General features: G+C 39.8%; 1 protein-coding gene across 1 annotated transcript; it reads left to right on the plus strand.

Moving 5' to 3' along the window:
* Positions 1–1784: 1784 nt before the first annotated feature.
* LOC147319940 (uncharacterized) lies at positions 1785–11556 on the plus strand. The gene is made up of 4 exons (XM_086307647.1): positions 1785–2049; positions 3661–3739; positions 8736–8983; positions 11366–11556. Exons 1-4 carry the CDS (start codon positions 2024–2026, stop codon positions 11481–11483), a joined length of 471 nt encoding a protein of 156 aa, XP_086163773.1. The 5' UTR covers positions 1785–2023; the 3' UTR covers positions 11484–11556.
* Positions 11557–22050: the final 10494 nt, after the last annotated feature.

Below are 22050 nucleotides of genomic sequence, written 5' to 3' on the forward strand. Positions count from 1 at the left end.
TGCTTTGTCTTCCTTTCATTTTCTTTGGTTTGCATTCATTCGAAATTACATTTTGTTCATTTCATCCCAAACATTTACAAACTCTTTTAAACTGTTCACGTTCATTAAGTTTTTCTTGGTTTGGTTATTTTCACTACTGATAAGCAGAGATGGGCAGTAACTGTAATCTGATTACTTTTTTCAAGTAACGAGTAAAGTAAGGGATTACATTGCAAAAACGGTAACTAGATTACTGTTACTTTCCCGTAGGAACGCTGTGTTACTGTGTTACTAAAACCGTGATTTTTTTTTGCGAGAATGTATCGTGACAGTGACGTAAGCGAGTGCGACGTTTGTGACAACAGCTGTGTGCAGATCAACAATGGATCATATATCGAGTGCGGAGAGAGTATGAGCGTGCAGCGTTTAAAGCGTGGAAGTACTGACCTTACTTTGAGTTTGATTCCATAAAAAGTGACAAAAACATTAGTGTCCGTTGTGCGTGGGAAGAAAACTTCTTTTTACAGCGAAAAAAAACCCCTAAACTTCCAACAAGCACCGAGTAGCTACGACGTAATGGGAAACTCACAGAGAAACTCGTGGATTCTTCCACTGACCGCGGCACACCTGCACCAGGGTAAACCTCCGCCTACCCTACTCCTGCTTTACAGGTGAAAATAGAGTAAAAGGACCCCTAGTCTTTGACTTTATTTATTTTCTGCTGTGTTTTACTTGCATCTATTTGAAAGACTGAGTGTAAACACAAAAAAAAATTATTTTATGTGCTGGAATGTGCAGAAAATAGGTTTAAATGTTAAACAAATTTCTTCCAGTCAGAGAAACAAGTTTTAAAAAGGGACTTTTCCATTTGATTACATTTTGTATGATGGATTATGTAGAAAAAGTAGAATTGGGCTGAAAGATCTATCGCTTTATCACCTCTTCAGGTTGTAAATCGTGTTTTTAAAAAGTAACTAAGTAACTAAGTAATTAATTACTTTTGAAAATAAGTAATCAGTAAAGTAACGGGATTACTTTTTTGGGGAGGTAATCAGTAATTAGTTACTGATTACTTTTTTCAAGTAACTTGACCAACACTGCTGATAAAAGCACTGGGCTATCCAAACCATTGAATTCACCATATGGCACTGTAATGCCAAAGTATCTGTGGGCGAGATGTGCAACCCCAACGAATGTGTGTAAATTTTAGAATGTACTTGGGTGCAGAAAAACTCTATATATAACTGTGCCATAGCCTTCAATAGTTTGGGCCTTGGTGACTGCTAAAAGCATACAGATACAAGTATTCAAGTATTCAATTAGAATAATCAGTGGCAAGTCACTAAATAGACAATAGCACTGTTACAGAATAGCACTACCCCCTCGGTGGACTGGTGCTGAAAACACCTGTGATATGATTGAGCTTCACATAATTTATTAATATTTACTAAGGTGTTAGTAAAACATTATCTCAAATGAATTCCAACATGTTTCATGTGTTTAATTACATGAAACATGTTCTTATGATTTTAAACTAAATTCTGTTCTCATAATAGTAGTTCCCACAGCCTTAGCTGGGAATTTTATTACTATGACATCAACAACTCTGCTGACTAATACATATTTGAAGCTATATGGAGGTAAGCTTGTAGCATTAATTATGATGTAAAATAATCTCCCTAACTGGATGAATGTGTGCTGCCAGGACAGCTCACCTGTTAATCAGCACGTGCCAAGTCACGTGTTGCTGCACATGTTACATCAAGGTTTTGTTTGTAATTAAAGGTGACACTGAGATGGTCAGATTGGAAAGGAGGTTTGCACACCAGTGTGTATGCCAAGTGCTGCGTGCGTCACTAAACATGACACTGTTGGACAATGAAGGGAAGAGAACCAGAGGAGGAAACTGAACCTGTGATTAGCAGGAAGGACAGGAAAGTGACTGATAGCACCCAGTAACTAACTTTTAACTGAACTAGTGTAGGTTTTTCCATTTTCCTTGGAATACCTTTTTAGTTTTGTGCGCAAAGTCTTTGGGCCAAACATGAGCTGCATTCCTGCCTCACATAGGTAAGTTACAAGATTTAAATACTCTTACCTTCCACCTACCCACTTTCTAAAGGTTTGAGGATATGAATTGTGTGTTATGGTCTTTACCTTAATGATAATAGAAAATGCCTTGTGGTGACTGCAGTCTGAACTGGCAACAAATGAAGTAATTAATTATTTAATAAATGTGTGGAATAGAGCTGTGTTGAACTACACAGTGACTATACTAAATATTGCTGACCAGTATTTCAAAAGACCTAAATGAATGGCAATGCATATACAGAAACCTATTGTATGTTTATTTATATGTAATATGCCATAAAAGTCTTTATGAGTAGGTCTGGTCTTTCTGTTACAAATATATTAATTACAGCACATATATTTGAAAACTAGTAGTAGTGAAAACAAATGTTCTTGTACCCTTCCCCCCTCCATGGGGTTGAGGCATTAATCAAGCTTGTACTTAGTAATTAGCTGCAGATTAACTCAGCAGGAGAAGCTGTCTCCCTCCGTATACCTACAGTATACCATATAACACTTGACATTTTTCTCTACTGCAAAAACCCTGTAAATCATTCCTCAGTCCACTGCTTCCTGTAAACTTGAACTAAGCTGGACATTCCTAGAACCCTGTTGGAAATCTCTAGACTTTGAGAGTGTGAGGTCTCTGATAGTTAACATGCAGATTTCATCCTTACGCATTTCAGTCCAGTCTACTAATGCCCATCAGCACCTTGTATAAACACTACAGTTTCATAAATGTGTCATGTATATCTTATCTTTGATTTTTATACCTTGAGTTAGATATTCTTTCAAATCCAATTTAGAAATTTTGAACCCTATGTCGCCAAAGTGTTTCAAAAATATTTGTGACAGGATTAAAGAAATGATGGAATGTCTCACATCCAATGAGGCTACGCATGTAGGAATAAAAACCATATCTCAGAGAGGCACACTCTGGAAAGTAATTCATTTCCATTCAGTTTTATTTATAGAGTGCTAAATCACAGAAAAAGTTGCCTCAAGGTGCTTTATACTGTAAGGTAAAGACCCTACAATACTATGAAGAAAACCCCAATGACTCCCTGCTTGGTCCGCCTTTGGGCAAGGACTTGGCAACAGTGCGAAGGAAAAGCCATTTAACAGCAAGAAGTCCAGGCTCAGGAAGAGGCAGTCATCTGCCTCAAGCAGTTGGGGGTGAGGGGAGGAAGACAGGAAAACAGACACATTATGGAAGAGAACCAGAGATTATTAATAACTAATGATTAAATGCAGAGTGATGTATAAACACAAAGAGTAAACAGATGTGAGCAAAGAAGGAACACTCCGGCAGCCTAGGTTTTCTCTAACTGAGGGTTCAGGGTAACCCGATCAAGCCCTATCCACGAAGAGTGTTTCACCACTGCGGAGGCTGTGTCCTGCGCAAAATGTGAGGATGGCATTCAGATGACCAACACCAAATCTTTATCAAGTGAACGGGAACTGAGGAGATTACTAGAAGCCAAATACAGAGTGTGTTGCTAAAAGAAGTAAAACAATGGCAATCACACCCCTGGCTTACATCTTGTGTGTGTGTGTGTGTGTGTGTGTGTGTGTGTGTGTGTGTGTGTGTGTGTGTGTGTGTGTGTGTAGTATGAACACCATTCTCACTCAAGTTGAATCTCAGATGGAGGAGTGTCCAGTTCAGAGGAGAGGAAGCAAAGCCTATCAGGTAGGTTTTTTATTCAGTTCAGTTTTATTTTTATAGTGCCAGTTCACAAAAACAGTTACCTTAACCTCCTAGGACTTGGCGTCTACATATGTGGACATCACATTTTAGGTTATTTAGACCAAAATACTCAATTTTGCTCTACATGGGCCTGATATCCACTTATGAGGACAATATACTGCTACTGTTCTATCAAAATTTTAAACGAATATCCTCATATGTGGCTCTCAATTTTCTTAAAAGCAAAGATGAGTAAAAATAAAATCTGGTAATTCTTTGTTTTTACATTCATCGGGCCCCAATAAGCCCAAATATCAAAGAGAAATTAAAAATGCATGCTGTCTATGGGTAACCCTGTTAAGAGATCTAAGGTTTTTACTCACTTGAAACGTCTAAATTCTGACATAGCATTTTTACAGGAGACTCATCTTCGCATTAAGGATCATTATAGGTTATATTGCCCTTGGGTAGGTCAGGTCTTTCACTCAAATTTTAATTCGAAAGCTAGAGGAGTGGCCATTCTCATTAATAAGAAAGTTCAATTCTCTTCGACCGATGTTATTGCTGATGGGAATGGTAGATACATCATTGTTGCTGGTACCCTAATGCAGAAAAAGGTTTTGTTGGTAAATGTATATGCCCCGAATTTTGATGATGCTGAATTCGCTAATAGATTGCTGAGTAACATCCCCTTTCTGAATACACATTTGCTGATCCTTGGTGGTGATCTGAATTGTGTTTTTGATCCAATTTTGGATCGATCTAGTCCTCGTAATTTGACTCCATCATCTATGTCTAAAACATTCTCAGATTTTATGAAACAGAATGATCTTGTTGATCCATGGAGATTTCGCAACCCTTCAATCAAAAAATTTTCGTTTTTCTCTCAGGTCCACCAGTCTTATTCCAGGATTGATTATTTTTTCATTGACAGAACTCTTAATTCATGTGTTAATTCTTCCGACTATTCTGGTATTGTAATATCTGATCATTCTCCTCTGCTATTGGATGTTCAGCTTTCTAACCAAAAACGTAGTCCTCCACTTTGGAGATTTAACTCTCTCCTTCTGGCGGATAAAGAATTTTGTGAATTTATTTCAGGCTCTATTGAGGAGTTCTTGTCCTTCAATCAGGATGATTCTGTTTCATATTCTCTGCTATGGGAGACTCTTAAATGCTACCTGAGAGGTCAAATTATTTCTTACTCTGTCCGTGCTAATAAAAAGATTAATGCCAGGCTTAAAGAACTTATAGCTGCAATTAGTAACCTTGATCAATGTTATACACTGAACCCTTCTCCAGAATTACTGAAGCAGCGCCTTGATTTGCAAGCAGAATTTGATCTTATGTCAACCAAAGAGGCTGAGCACTTATTACTACGCAGTCGTGGCTCATATTACGAATATGGTGACAAGGCTAGTCGCTTGTTGGCACATCAGTTACGACGTCAGGCCTCCTCGCGTGTGATACCCAGTATTAAACACTCTTATGACAATATTACTACAGATCCCTTGGAAATTAATTCTACCTTTAAAACATTTTACTCTTTGTTGTACAGGTCCGAATTTCCCACGGATAAAGCTAAAATGAATGCATTTCTTCATAATCTTTCAAACCCTGTTATTGGTGCTAATGATGCGGGGCAATTGGACTCCCCATTATCTGTTGAAGAAGTATTAAAAGCTATTACAGTTATGCAGTCTAATAAAGCCCCGGGCCCGGATGGGTTTCCAATTGAATTTTATAAAACATTTATTGGTAAATTGGCACCATTGCTTTTGTCTGTGTTTAACGAATCCTTGGAAACGGGTTCATTACCGCCTACTTTCACACAAGCAACCATAGCGCTCCTTCTCAAAAATGACAAGGACCCAACCTCCTGTGGTTCCTACAGGCCATTATCTCTGCTTAATGCCGATGCAAAGGTATTGGCTAAAGTAATTGCATCTCGCCTTGAGGATGTGCTTCCTCGAATTATATCTGAAGAGCAGAATGGCTTTATAAAGGGACGGCAATTGTTTTTTAATACCCGTACACTCTTTAATGTTATTTACTCAAAGCGTCTATCTGAACTTCCTGAACTTGTGATTTCTTTAGATGCTGAAAAGGCTTTCGATAGGGTGGAGTGGGAGTACTTGTTTGCAGTTTTAGAGAAATTTGGTTTTGGCGATAAATTTATTTCCTGGATTCGGCTTCTTTATTCATCCCCTAAAGCCAGTGTTCATACTAATGATGTTTACTCTGATTATTTTGCGCTGGGTCGTGGTTGTCGTCAAGGTTGCCCTTTGTCTGCCTTACTCTTTGCCATTGCCATCGAGCCTCTGTCTATTACATTGAGATCTTCTTCTGTATTCAGGGGAATCATCCGTAATGGAATTACACATAAAGTATCATTGTATGCGGATGACTTGTTATTATATATGACTGACCCTGCATGCTCCATCCCTGCTGTTTTAAGTATTCTGGAGAACTTCAGTTCGTTTTCAGGTTATAAATTAAATTTGGGGAAAAGTGAGTGTTTTCCTGTTAATACGGCAGCACGACAACTTCAACAGTCCGATCTACCCTTTCGTCTCAGTCCATCTGGGTTTAAGTACTTAGGGATTAACGTGATTCGCTCTCTAGCTGGCCTTAAATCAGAAAATTTGTCTCCTCTTATATCAAGGATCGCATCTGATATTCAAAGATGGGGTAATCTCCCCCTTTCTTTAATCGGTAAGATTAATGTTGTTAAAATGAACATCTTACCAAAATTTTTATTTTTATTTCAGTCAATTCCCTTATTTTTGCCGAAACATTTTTTTGTTTCACTGGACAAGATTATTGGTTCTTTCATTTGGGGAGGGAAGCCACCTAGGGTCTCTAAAACTTTGCTGCAGCGATGCAGATTTAGTGGAGGACTTGCATTACCTAATTTTTTAGTCTACTACTGGGCCGCTCACATCCATAAACTTTGCTACTGGCTAAAATCTTCTGGTTCCTCGTGGTGTAAATTGGAGCTGTCATCATGTAAGGGCTCTTCTTTACCGGCTTTGCTCTATTCCTCTTTACCCGTGAGACCCTCTCTGTACACTGATAATCAGGTGGTTCTTAACACAGTCAAAATCTGGTTTCAGTTTAGACGTCACTTTAATTTTGTAATGCCGTCTTCCTCGGGTCCTCTAAGCGACAACCATTTGTTTCCCCCTTCACTTTTGGACTCGACATTTTCAGTGTGATGTGACAAGGGTATAAAACAGTTCAAACATTTATATGTGGATGGTGTTTTCGATAGTTTTCCCAACTTGTCTTCTCGTTATAATCTCCCTATGACCCATTTGTTTCGCTATTTTCAAATTCGAAATTTTGTTGCCAAGTGTTTTCCAAATTTCCCCTCTTTGCCTCCAGAACAGCAGTGGGAAACTACGTTATCATTTGTTCCTCATCACAGAGGAACCATTTTGAAACTCTATGATGCTATCCTGTCTTTTAGTAACCACTCTAATGTTAAGCTTAAGTGTACATGGGAAGGAGAACTGGGAATTCGAATACATGAGGAGTCTTGGGAACAGGCTATAGCGAGGGTACGATCTTCCACCTCCTGTGCTCGTCTTGGACTTATTCAATTTAAGGTCATACACAGGGTGCATTTCTCTAAGTCTAGACTTTCTGAATTGTATCCAGAAGTGGAAAATAAATGTGATAAATGCCACGGTTCTCCTTGTCACCTTAGCCACATGTTTTTTCTGTGTCCTGAGCTGGAAGGTTTCTGGACAGGGTATTTTGCTATTATGTCAACTGTTCTTGGGGTAACTCTTCATCCTTGTCCTCTGATTGCTGTATTTGGGATTCCTGTTCGTTGTGTGTTTTTTTTTTTTCATATATATATATATATATATATATATATATATATATATATATATATATATGTATATATATATATATATATATATATATATATATATATATATATATATATATATATATATGTATGTATATTTACTTAGGAAAATGAAGAAAGGTTGATTGTATTTTGGTAACTGCAAGTGCTGTTGTTTTCTTTTTTCAATAAAAATATTTTCCAAAAAAAAATGCATGCTGTGGAAGAGTTCGGGTCTTAGGAGGTTAAGGCACATTAACATTCAACACAAGCACAAGCAGAGAAAATCCCAACAATCATATGAACCGCTGTAAACAAGCACTTTGGCAACAGTGGGAAGGAAAAACTCCCTCGTAACAAGAAGAAACCTCCTGCACAACCAGGCTCAGGGAGGGGCGGCTAACTGCCTCAACAGGCTGGGAGTGAGGGGAGGAAGATGGGACAAAGGACACCCTGTTGAAAAGAGCAGATTAATAATAATTAATGGTTAAATGCAGAGTGGTGTATAAACACATGAGTGGAGAAGAAACAGCAGCTTATTGCAGGACTCAGGACTCACCTGATCCAGCCCTAACTATATACTTTGCCAAAGAGGAACATTTTAGGCCGGATCTAATGACAGTTTTTACAGTTAACACCACCACATGAGATGTAATTAAAGCCCAGACTTTCATTTTAATTCAGTGGGTTTAACAAAAGTAAACCATTTAACAGTTACAGCCATTTATGTCACTGTGCCTGATGAAACACACGTTGAGCAGTCGCTCACTGATATTGCTATCACATGTAATGAAACCTTCTTCAAAGTCATTTAGGTCTGTTTCTCTCTTTATTTTGTTTCAAAATTTCAACTTTTCAGAATATCAGCCGTGTAATTGATGCTGCAGAGCTTGTCTGAGTAGCATCTTCACTGTGGTTTTCATTTCATTCCTTTTTATAATAATAATAATAATAATAATAATTCTGTTAATTTGTAACCAGTTGGCATTTATTTCAGTACCTGAAAAAACTAAGGAGGCTGAGAACATCATCTACTGAAATAAGATTGTATTATTTATGAGCACATGACTTTCAGTCCTTACAGTTACTTATTTTCAATTTACATTTTTTAAGAGCATTATGAATTTGTTCCCTGACCAGATCTTCCCTGAAGCCAACATGAATGAAGAGTCAGATTATCCCGAAGACTTTGTTTATAGGAGGGAGCGTCTTCCCTCTATTGTTGTGGAGCCCACAGACCACAGTGAACAGGAGAGTGGGGAGCTGCGCTGGCCTTTGGGATGTCCAGTGGGTAGCAATGTGGAGGAAGAACTTGATGACAACAGAAGTGCTGATCACATGACAGAGAGCTCTGTGGATGGACAGCAGCAGGAGGACAAGGAAGAAAGGTAAAGAGCAGATAATTATAATTTCCAGCACTGAGTCTGGGTCCTGGGAACAGCCATGGAAGCAGAGGAATCTGCTCCCTGAGAAATCAAGGCACTTCATACAACTTGCCTCTTTAACCCAAGCACTTTTTTCACAAGTGCTTACTATCTAGCATTTATCCTCTATTGCAGTGGTTCCCAAACGGTTTTTGCTAGGCCCCTCTTTGTTTTACAAGAAAATCCCACTGCAGTTTATTTCACACCTTTTGTAAACAATGAAACTAATAAAAGTAAACTGCAACAAATTACAGGTTGGAGTAAAATAAACTACTACCTCTTTTAAATAACAGAAAAACAAACCATCTTTATGGTGTCATTATTTTGCATGTGGTTGTTTTGTTTTTTTACCGTGTACTAACATTCAACACTGCTATCAATTGATGCAATAGATATTTTTCAAAAAATGCCTCTCTGTGCAAAACAACTGTTGGAATCTGTTGGTCCATGATGTGGACAGCCCAGCGTGTGCTCCCGACGCAGGGGAAACAAATTCTGCCAGGGATACCTACCGTGGCACCAACGTTGTGCAGGTGAAGCCAAAAGCAAGATATCCTTCATCACATTTTCCAGTCTTTGGCTTGGAAAGAAGTTGGTTTGGAAGTGTATTTGGCGATGCTTCATCTTCCGCTTTGCCCCGTCTCTTATGCAAGCAATGCCCAAGCATTCTTTTTTTTGTTCATACCACGCCGCCCTTGCAATGGCTGTGCTCCTAGACTTTGGGAACCACTGCTCTAATGGATGCACTGTAGAGCAGCTTGGGGTTAGTATCTTGTCCAAGGATATTTGACATGCAGATTGGGGCAGCCAGGAATCAAACCACCAGCATTCTAACTAGTAGATGACTGCCTCTAACTCCTGACGTAAAGCCACCCCAAACAACAACCACTCTCTGAAAAAGGGAGGTGCTCTCACTTGGTGTTGGCTCTCTCTGTGCTGCAGCATTTTGGATACAACTACAGGCTTTTCACAGTTTTTACGACAACCTGATAATAATGTATGTTGTTGTTGTTCTTTCCTTTTTAATCACTGAGATAGAATTTAAGAGATAATGCGCAAATGGAAGAAAGCAAATATTTGTTTAATATGCATATTTAGGGACATTTATTAGTCAAGAACAACTTTCCTCACAGTCTGGTTAGACACCCTGTTTATAAGATTTTTAAGGTGAACTACAATCATTTTAGTTTTATCTCACTTTAGAAGCAGAAAGTTAGCGGCCATCCAGGTCTTTATGTCTTTAAGACATTCCTGCAGTTTAACTCATTGGTGTGTGTTATCTGGCTTCATGGACAGATAGAGCTGGGTGTCATCAGCATAGCAGTGTAAATGTATGCTATGTCTTCTAATGATACTGCCTAAGGGAAGCATGTATAATGTAAACAGAATTGGTCCTAGCACTGAACCCTGTGGAACTCCATAATTAACCTCAGTGTGTGAAGAGGACTCTCCATTTACATGCACAAACTGGAGTCTATTAGATAGATATGATACAAACCACTGCAGCGCAGTACCTGTAATACCTACAGCATGTTCTAATCGCTCTAATAGGATATTATGGTCGACAGTATCCAACGCTGCACTGAGGTCTAGCAGGACAAGCACAGAGATGAGTCCACTGTCAGAGGCCATAAGAAGATCATTTGTAACCTTCACTAAAGCTGTTTCTGTGCTGTGATGAGCTCTGAAACCTGACTGAAACTCTTCAAATAAACCTCTGCAGATGATCTGTTAGCTGTTTGACAACTACTCTTTCAAGGATGTTTGATATGAAAGGAAGGTTGGATTTTGGCCTATAATTAGCTAAGACTGCTGGGTCTAGAGATGCTTTTTGAGTAAAGGTTTAACTACAGCCAGCTTGAAGGCCTGTGGTACATAGCCGATCATTAGAGATAGGTTGATCAGATTTAATATTGAAGCATTAACTAATGGCAGGACTTCTTTGAGCAGTTTTGTAGGAATGGGGTCTAAAAGACACATTGATGGTTTGGAGGAAGTAATTATTGAAGTTAACTCAGAAAGATCAATTGGAGAAAAAGAGTCTAAATAAATGTAACTAGTGTTAGCTGTAAATAGCTATAGGTCTGTGGGATGGTTATGAATATTTTTCTCTGATGGTTAAAATTGTATTTGTGAAGAAATTAATGAAATCATTACTAATTAAGGTTAAATGAATAAATGATGAATTGTAAAATTTCCTAGGTTTACGGAGAGCTGCTTTAAAAAACAAAACAAAAAAAAAACCAACAACAGAGCAATAAACTAATTTCCAAGGCTATGAATGAATGTGAAGATTTTTAGTTCCTGTATCAAGTCAGTTAACCATTACCAATTTTTATTTCGTAGCTCAGTTGCCAGGAAGTCTTCTATTGGCCCATCCCAGACTCAACTGTCTCTCATCCGGCTAACTCCGCCCACCTCCCCCACCACCCCTGATGCTGCCCCACCCTGCCTGAGGAACTGAAGCAGTACAAGCATTAAAATATACTGTGTGTAACGTTTTTCATGGATATTCATTATTAAAGTATATGCTGTTACAGCGAGTCCTTTACTACTAAAAAATAAAATAATTTGCATTGCCAGGTCATTATGGATGATTACGGTATAATAATAATAATGGGGTTTTTTTTGGTTTATGTTTTTACATGTATCCATAAGCTCGACATTTATGGCAGGAAGTGCGCTGACTAAATCCTGTGCTGACAAATGATGGTAATCATAAAGTCAAGTCCACCTTTTAAATTCACAAATTTAAATTGAAAGTTTATGACAAATTATTTTAAGACTTTCAGATGCTAAACATTTACCTAAAAGATACAGAGATATTTTCCCTTTAACTTTTCTGGCTGTGTGCAATGACAGTTTAACAAGTCAAGTTCATATCCACTAGTCTCATCCTAGAGTTTTAACTTTTACCCCCTCGCTTCAGAGCCTAGCAGGTTACTGCACTTGCCATGTTATTATAGTAGCTGTCCTCTAGAGGGAAGCACAGGAACACACATAACTGGTATCTTTTCATGGGACAGCACTGAAGATATGACTTTGATGCGATGTAAAGTAGTCGGTGTACAGCTTGTATAGCAGTGTCTTGATGCATGCTCAGTCATTCAGGTAAGTAAATCCCAAAAAGTTGATTCTGTTCATCTGCAGGTTTCCAACCTTATAAACAGGACATTTGCACAATGACTGAAACCAGCACCACTGAATGAACAATGGGCTGGGAGGTCAGTTTATGATCATTAATATGCAAACTGTCATGACCATTGATCAACAACCACTGATCAAAGCCCACTGACTTAATTTAATTATTTAATCTTGTAGTAAATTAAGTTATGAAATTGTGTTTAATATTTTTATATATACTCTGTTACCTTAGTGCAATCAAAAAGATCGACCCTCTGTGAAAGGGTCCTCTCTCTCTCTCTCTCTGGTTGTGTTACAATAGCAAGCAAACTGTACTGCTGAGGGGCTTTATTGAATGGACCCCAGCTCCTGTCTCTTGTTGTCAAATTCTCAAGCGAAACAAGGACAAGGACAACCAACCACTGACCACCAAGTAGGTTGGTTCAGATATTTCATGATGATTTCCTGCTGCCATTACCAGTGCCTTAATAATTGTTTTTTTTTTTTTTTTTTAATTTTTAGATGTAGGGGAGAGGTGGATTGAAATAACTTTCATGAACAAATGAATGGCCTTTCATGGCGAAACCAGATGAGGTTTGACTCCATCAAATAAATACTTCAAATGAGGGGAGAGAAAACAAGGGAAGTCAAACTAAAAACCAGACATGCAGAGCAGCAATCACCTGAATGGGGAAACAAGATTAACTTACATTTGTGTATAAAGTAAAGCAATTAAACATATTGGAACACATTTGAATGTTTAATCTTTATGATTAGAAATAAAGAAATAATTCACTGGGGGTGGATAGTATAGTCTGAGTACAGCACACCTCCAACCCCTCACCTAAACTGTTGAAAATGGAGTGTGTATTTTTTGGGGTGAATACTCTAAATAACATAAGCCACATCATATCAGTATAACTAACCACATATATTCTCTGTCTGTATTTACAGTAATAAGGGTCAGCTAATTAAAGTCAACTTCTTCTTTGTCTTTATCGAGGGATGAAATAGAAAGTTTCCAGCAGTGCCTAGTGTCGAAGATTAAAAGTCTGTCAGTCACTCACAAAAAAGTACACCTATTGTTTTGGTTTATTATGGATATAGATTACCTTAAGTAGGACAACTGCAATTTGTTTTCCTTACAGTTGTACACTCACCATGTTTTGCACATCACTTTACATTTCCCTTTCAACACTAGGCACTCCTATAACTGCACTTTCAGCTGTTCTTCAGGTGCTAAAAATCCTGCTTTCTTGTGGCAGCTACGTTCCAAGAAAAACAATGAAAGATTCCCGAGTGTCCTGCTGTGCTGTGTGTAACCTAAGGCCCTTATTCAGATCCACTGTAAAATCAAATTAGTTCCCACAGCTTTTAAAAAATTTAACAAAAAACAAAGTAAAAATTACTTAAGATAAATAAGTTAGGGCAACTTATTTATTCTGAGTTATTTCTCTGAACTTAAACAATGTATGGAAACTCGTTGCCTCAAAAAATGTAAAGCTTACGTAAAGATAACTATGTTAGGACAACATAGTCATTGCAAGTACACAGTACTAAGAATAACTTTGGTTTTTTTTGAGTGTGCAATACTAATTGTTTACCTACGGACAAACATTTCAAGTTCTGCTAAACTAAAAAACAATTTTTGGTACCATACTATTTTTGATTTTGCTTACATGACGACGAAGCACGAAACCGACGTTGACGAAAATGCCCTGGCCACCGCTGATGCTGTAGTGGATACCAGAGGCACTGCCTCGGGCCACCAGGTCGTCCACTACAGTCAAAAGGTCCGTGAAACCTTGCGACTGTGGCAGAGGACCAACCAGGTCCACATGCACCTGATCAAAACGCTTCCCTGCGTTGGCATGGGATGTACGCCGCTGCCCAGTCTTTCACCGATTTGCGAGGGGCCGACCAAACGAACCTAGAGCTGACCAGCTTGACTGAGGCCCGGACACCTGGATGAGAGAGGACGTGTACTTACTGAGTCAAAAATGCAACAACGCCACAAAGAGGCGCCAAAAAGGGGAACTACCGGACGTGGACGGTCGGTGGAAACATCGCAAAGCAGGCTAGGCCCACCGTTCCACATGGGTCAGTCCTCCAGTGCAAGGCCCGTTTGCTCAGACTGAAAGGCAAGGACGTCCAGGTTAGCACGCTGGTCAGCGGCCATAGCGTCAGTCTATGCCGACATAAACGGGAGAAACCAGCACGGTCAACAGACAGTCAGCCACGCAGTTAGACTTACCAGCCACGTGCTGAATGTCTGTCGTAAACTTGGAAATGGCTGCCAACTGGCGCTGTTGGCTCACGCTCCACGGGTCAGAGACCTTGGACATTGCAAATGTCAAGGGTTTATGAAAGCTACGACCCTCAAAAATGTCACGTCGCGAGGTGTAGGGCCAGTAACTTCCTGTCAAAAACACTATATTTGCGCTCACTGTCCCTGAGCGTGTGAATGAAAAAGGCGAGCGGTTGCCAGACACCGGAGACCCGCTGTTCTAACACGCAGGGGTGGATGTAGAGAAATTTTCTGAGGGGGGCAAAGAAATCAAATTGGGTGGCAAAATAAAGCCTTTTTTCAAACACATATGCAGGTGGTTACATATGGTGGAAATGATTCAAACGCAGTAAGTATACACGTTTTTCATATAAATATAGTCTGTAACTTAATTATTTTCTGTAGCCTACATAATTAAACACTTTAGTTATATAAAACATGTGAGTTTTGATTTTATGTACTATATAGCCTGTATAATAAATAAATATGTAGCCCAATAAGTATAAAATCCAGAAAACTACACAACATGGAGCGGTTCATTTACAAATACAAGTCACAAGTCCAAGTTTTTTGGTAGAAAAAAATCAAATTGTTACATGCTTAAATTACACAAAATGTCAGAAATCTGCACTGTCATGAACAAAAATGATTTGTTGGATTAACCCTCTGAGGACCAAAATATAACTGGCCATTTTTGACTCCTTTTGATTTTACATTTGTATTTCACCTTCAAATTGTTTCATTTTGGGGTTTTTTCCCCTTTGCCTTGTTTGGTATCATGTTTTTTTTCCAGCTCAACCTCACGTGTCTTAATTTAGTTGTTTTTTCATTGACATACTGTATTAGTATTACTCTCCTGAAGTCACACAAAAACTTAAAATCCTAGTAGTATTTTTTTTTTACTGTAAAAAAACCACAGACATGTTGAGTAAATTATATATATATTATAACTTGAAATGCAAATATAAATTGTACATTTTGAAAACATATGCACACATTTTGTGACCATATACAACTATTTATCTAAAAATGCAGCCAATACACCTGCTGTTGTTTAATTTTGTACAATCAATCAAAAATATTAATAAAACTTAAATGAGAGAACAATCAGGTGTCGCAATAAGATGTCCCACAAATTATGTGTGCCAGTAAAAAAAAAAAGTGTTTTTCCACAAAAAGACAGAGGAGAACACCACAGGGATAAACCTGCAGGTCTGACAACAGGAGGTGTATCACTCCATTGGTTTTCTACTTGGTGAAAGTGTTTACATTGCAATGTGCCTTTGTGACATTCATTAGTGCCCTCACTGACACCAAAACAAAACAGCACAGCACAGGAGTCCGAGCAGTACAGGTGGCCAACCCGGGGGCCAGGGACAGAGATGAAACGGGTCCGGAGGCCGGCCACGTAGAAGGCAGCGGCGGCGAGGAAACAATTCAGGCGGCCAACAACGCTGACGGCAGTGGCAGCAGCGACAGAGCCGGTCTGGAGGCCGACCACGCGGGAGGCAGTGGCGGCGACAGAGCAGGTCCGGAGCAGGTACTAGAGTTAAATATAAACGCTCCAACTAAAGAAAGAAAAGGAAGGTCGTGGGCTTCTTTGTCTACGAGAATATTATTGTGCAGCTCAATTAAGACCATTGATATGTCTCTGTTGTCCAGATTACACTGCCGGATTGAAAGATGTTGAAGGAACAATAGTTAAAGGAAAACCAGTTACAGCTTTAATATTGGACATAAAATTGCAGAATAAAATACACATGGCAGATGAACCCATACTACAAATAATAATATCTGCTTGGAAAAAAGTAATACAAATTTGCGGTTTGGAAAATGCCTCCAAGGTTTTAAGATGGTGTGCATATGATTCAGATTTTATCCCAAATCAGTACGATAATAGATTCAAAAACCGGATTTCAAAAGGTATAACTAATTATTATTCATTTGTCCACAAGGGGGCATGCCAAAGCTTTGAAAGGAGTAAACATGATTTAGGCTCAGACGACTTCTTTAGATATCTACAGGTCAGAAATTATTTTAATCAAAACTTAAAAGTGAACCTAAACGAATTACAAATTGTAGAAACATTTTTATTATTAACCAAATCTGGAGCGCAAAGTAAAATTATTTCCAAACTATATAACAGCATCCTGCGGTGTAAAAATGACAGCACTCTGGTAAAAAGAAGGTAATTTGTCAATTACAGAGGAGTGCTGGGGCCACGCATGCATGATACAGTGGGCTACCACTGGGTCTAATGTTTGGCGTGAATTTTGCTGGAAAAGCATTATGAGATTTTTCATCACCCCTGCTCAACAAAGATATCGAAGAATTGGTGATAAATGTTGGAGATATGGGGGAGATGGAGCTAACCATTTCCATATCTTTTGGGATTGCAAAGTTATTCGCCAGTATTGGTCTCTAATCCATGAACATCTACAAATTGTTTTTTCATTTGTTTTTCCTTTAACCTTTGAGACCATATTTTTGTGTTATGTACCAGTGGATAAACTGAATTCCAGTGATAGAAGACTCTTGTATATCCTACTGGCCGCAAGTAAAAAGCCTCTTACGAGGAGATGGCTTAAGCCTGAACCACCAACGATGGAAGATTGGATACACTCTGTACAAGAGATCTATACGATGGAAAAATTGTCATTTTCTCTTAAAGTTCAGAGGGATACCTTTTACAGAATATGGTCTAAATGGACAGAATATGTTAAGCCTGTGAGGTGTGATTTTTTTATGAACCATGCTTTTTTTTACCTTAAAGCTCTGAGTATTATGCGAACTTACCCACCCTGCTACCTCCTAACCCAAGTCTTTTTTTCCCCTTTTTTTCCCTCTTTTTTCTTTTCAACTATAAGTTAAAAAATGTGAAAGCAAAGATAGTGTAAAAAGCCATACTACTGTCGTGTTCAATTGCTTTCTCAATAAAAGAGATAATGTTATAAAATTTGCATTTTACAATTCACAGTTTAGAGTGGTTTAAAGTGAACAGTGTAGCAGCTTGTAAACTTGAGCAGATTTTCTTGGGAGTAAAAATTGTCCATAGAACAGCATGTCAGAGGTAGTGGTGTGTAAAGTGCAATAGAATCAGTTAATGGTTTGTGTGGGTGTGTGCGGTGGGGGGGAAGTGGGAGAGCCGGTAGTGAGTTCAAGAGTCTGATGGCTTGTGGGAAAAAGCTTTCCCGCAGTCTGGAGGATGTGGCCCAATACTGCGATAGCGTCCGGATGGAAGGAGAGAAAAGAGTCCATGTGAGGGGTGTGAGGGGTCAAGCACAATGCAGGAGGCCTTACTGGTGCAGCGCTTGTGGAAGATGTCCTGTAGCAGTGGGAGAGATGTTCTGATCTTGGCAGCTGCTTTAACAATCCTTTGTAGCTAGCTGAGGTCGCGACTTGGCAGTTTCCAAACCACACGGAGATGCAGCTGGTCAGAACGCTCTCTATGGTGCCCCTGTAGAACATGGTGAGAATGGAAGGAGGAAGGTTGGCCCGCTTCAGGCGTCTTAGGAAGTGGAGGCGCTGCTGGGCCTTTTTGGTGATGGAGGTGGTGGTCCAGGTGAGGTGGTCTGAGATGTCAACTCCCAGGAACTTGCGGTTGACATGCGGTTAACAGTCTCTGCCGTGGAACCGTGGATGCTGACTGGCGTGTGGGTGGAGCGAGATTGTCACAGATTCGGACGGACTGAGGCCTCTCTGACAGGAAATCTAGTATCCAGTGGCAGAGAGAGGTGCTCAGTCTCAACTTGCTAAATTTGTCTAACAGTTTTTGTGGAACAGTCGTGTTGAATGCTGAGCTAAAGTCTATGAACAGGCATCTTTCTTGTCCAGGTGGGAGAGGGAGAGGTGAAGTGCAGTGGAAGTAGCATCCTCGGTCGACCTGTTCGGCCGGTATGCAAACTGCAGCAGATCCAGTGAACAGAGGAGGTTGCCCTTCACATGTGCCATGACAAGTCTCTCGAAGCACTTCACAGCTGTTTGATGCAGGCTTGTACTATCTGACGGCCTGAATGCCCTGCCATAACCTGCAAGAGTTTTTTTGTGTTGTGGAAGTGGCTCTGGATCTTTTGTGCATGTGCGCGCTTTGCTTGTCGGATGGTGCGAGAGAGGTAGGCTCTGGCTGTTCTGAGAGCCATTTTATCTCCAGACCGGAAAACAGCATCTCTCTCTCTCAGACATGCACGTACCACTGCAGTGAACCAGGGCTTCTCATTGGCTCTCGTGGTGATGTTTTTGGAGACCGTCTCTGTGCACTTACTGATGTAGCAAGTCACAGTGAACTCATCCAGGTCCAAGAAGCCATTTTGGGTGGCTGCCTCTGTACATGTTACAGTCTGTGCACTCGAAGCAGTTCTGAAGCCCTGAGACAGCCCCACTCGGCCAGACTCTGATGGTTTTCCTGGCAGGTCTTGTGCGTTTCAGCAGTGATGTGTAGGTGGGCAGCAGCAACACAGTGGCATGGTCAGATGAGCCGATGTGCAGGCACAGAACTGCCTTGTAGGCTCCGCACACGTTAGTGTAAACTGTATCCAGGCAGTTCTTTTTCTGGTTAGAAAGTTCACGTGTTGATGGAATTTGGAGAGGACTGTCTTGAGATTCGCATGGTTGAAATCACTGACTACAAAAAGAAAAGCTTACTGGTGTGCAGTCTGGAGCTCGTTGATAGCTGGAGACAGCTCTGCTAGTGCCATGTTAGCATTAGCATTTGGTGGGAGATACAGTGCTATAACAAGTATCGAGGAAAACTCTCTCAGTGAATAGAAAAGATGACACTTTAATATTAAAAATTCCACCTGTGGTGAGCAGTGTTGGTCAAGTTACTTGAAAAAAGTAATCAGTAACTAATTATTGATTACTTCCCCCAAAAAGTAATCCCGTTACTTTACTGATTACTTATTTTCAAAAGTAATTAATTACTTAGTTACTTAGTTACTTTTTAAAAACATGATTTACAACCTGAATAGGTGATAAAGCGATAAATCTTTCAGCCCAATTCTACTTTCTCTGCATAATCCATCATACAAAATGTAATCAAATGGAAAAGTCCTTTTTTAAAACTTGTTTTATCAGTTTTAATCTTTTAACTTTATGCATCAAGTAAAAATTTAATTATATGCAACATTCTCTGACTGGAAGAAATTAGTTTAACATTTAAACCTTTTTTCTGCACATTCCAGCACATAAAATAAAATCTTTTTTGTGTTTACACTCAGTCTTTCAAATAGATGCAAGTAAAACACAGCAGAAAATAAATAAAGTCAAAGACTCAGCGGTCCTGTTGCTCTATTTTCACCTGTAAAGCAGGACTGCGGTAGGCAGAGGTTTACCCTGGTGCAGGTGTGCCGCAGCAGTCAGGTGAAGAATCCACGAGTTTCTCTGTGAATTTCGCATTACATCGTTGCGCACTCGGAGGTTGTTTAAGGTTTTTTTCGCTGTAAAAAGAAGTTTTCTTCCCACGCACAGCGGACGCTAATGTTTTTGTCACTTTTTATGGAATCAAACTCAAAGTAAGGTCAGTACTTCCACGCTTTAAACGCTGCACGCTCATACTCTCTCCCACACTCGATATATGATCCATTGTTGATCTGCACACAGCTGTTGTCACTAACGGCGCACTCGCTTACGTCACTGTCATGAGACATTCTCGCAAAAAAAAAATCACGGTTTTAGTAACGCAGTAACGCAGCGTTCCTACGGGAAAGTAACGGTAATCTAATTACCGTTTTTGCAATAGTAATCCCTTACTTTACTCGTTACTTGAAAAAAGTAATCAGATTACAGTAACGCGTTACTGCCCATCTCTGGTGGTGAGCAGTGGCGGCTCACTTCAGCCGAGTTCGTGCACGTTTCCGTGATGATGAAAACACAACAGTTCTTTACGTCACGCTGGGTTGAATGCTGGAGCCACAGATAATCCATTTTATAGTCCAGGGAGTGAACGTTGGAGAGTAGTGGTGTGCGGATCGATATTGAAATATCGATTCTTCCGATACCAGTAATTTATGTTCTAGAATCGATTCTCCACAGCAGCACCATCAACGGCGCTGCTGTGGAGAGAGTGAGCAGCTTCCGGTTCCTTGGAGTACATCTGACTGAGGATCTTACGTGGTCAGTACACACAAACAAAACAGTGAAGAAGGCGCAGCAGCGCCTCTTCTTTCTCAGGAGACTGAAAAGATTCGGCATGAGCCCCCGCATCCTCAGGACCTTCTATCACTGTGCCATTGAGAGCATCCTCACTGGATGCATCACCACCTGGTATGGCAACAGCACCGCCTACAACTGCAAAGCTCTCCAGCGAGTAGTGCGGTGCTCTGAACGGATAATTGGAGGTGAGCTTCCCTCCCTCCAAGACATCTACAGGAAGCGCTGCCTGAGGAAAGCGGGGAGGATCATCAAGGACTCCAGTCACCCCAGCCATAAACTGTTCAGACTGCTTCCATCAGGAAGGAGGTTCTGCAGCATCCGGTCCCGTACCAGCAGACTGAGAGACAGCTTCTTCCACCAGGCCATCAGACTGCTGAACACGTCATAGACACCTCAGCTTCACTACTGGAACTTCAACATTATGCACTCCACACTGTATATAAATGCCACTTGTTCTGCACATATTCAACTCTGTATATTTTATATATTTTATTATTATTATTATTATTATTTTTATTTATTTATTTTTTTTTTTTTTTTACTATTTAATTTGTAAAAATGTGTATACACACACACACACACACACACACACACACACACACACACACACACACAGGAAAACATTTAGTATACACATCCAGAAATGCATACACTATTATATATTGTACATATATTTATTAGTTTCAGGTTGGCCATTCTTGTATTTTGCTCGTTTGTGTTGTTGTGTTTGCACATCTCTGTTGCTTGTGGGGCTCGCACACAAGAATTTCACTCGCATGTGCTGTGCCAGTGTGCCTGCACATGTGATGTGACAATAAAAGTGATTTGATTTGATTTGATTTGATTTGATTCTCATGTTAAAACATCGATATTTTAGTACTTTGGGGTAAATTTGTAATTTTTCATTAACAGGAACACCGTGGAAAGAAACTATATCATTCGGATCGTCTAAATGGGAAGAAACTACTTCCTCCTAGGCCTTTCACAGTCATATGCGAAATACGGCTGTATAAATGTGTCAGCCCCTGGCGTGCGCACTCACAACAATGGCTGATTGTGAACGGAGTCATGTGCGGACGTATTTTACCTCCACAAACGGCTGAGACGTGGTTTGCGATACATGTGGCAAGACAGTGAGGTGTTGTGGCAACACCACTAACCTAGTCAAGCACCTCAGAGTTAATCATATCACAGAATATGACGAGCTTATTTTGAGGCGAACTGAAGAGGAGGAGAGGGACAGGTGCTGCTAGGGGAGACAGACGTCTCTGGCGGAGTCCTTTAGTGCTGCAGGCAGGCAGCATGTTCAAATAGCGCACAACTTCAGTTTTTTTTTTTATTTCTATAGGATAATTCTGCATTATTAAGCAATATGAACAAGTAGTCTGATGTCCTGTAATCATTATGATGCTATATTATTACGATTACATAATACAATTATATATTGTATTATGAAATACAATGAAACATT

The sequence above is a fragment of the Aulonocara sp. 'chitande type north' Nkhata Bay genome, linkage group LG10, assembly GCF_057382095.1.
Source record: "Aulonocara sp. 'chitande type north' Nkhata Bay isolate Kocher_YH1m ecotype deep benthic linkage group LG10, A_spYH_male_GT1.1, whole genome shotgun sequence".
In the NCBI taxonomy this organism is placed as follows: domain Eukaryota; kingdom Metazoa; phylum Chordata; class Actinopteri; order Cichliformes; family Cichlidae; genus Aulonocara; species Aulonocara sp. 'chitande type north' Nkhata Bay.

Coding starts and splice junctions, on each gene's coding strand:
- LOC147319940 (XM_086307647.1), top strand. CDS start 2,024: ATGAGCTGCATTCCTGCCTCACATAG. Junction 2,050..3,660: donor TGCATTCCTGCCTCACATAG/GTAAGTTACAAG, acceptor GTGTGTGTGTAG/TATGAACACCATTCTCACTC. Junction 3,740..8,735: donor GAGGAAGCAAAGCCTATCAG/GTAGGTTTTTTA, acceptor TTCCCTGACCAG/ATCTTCCCTGAAGCCAACAT.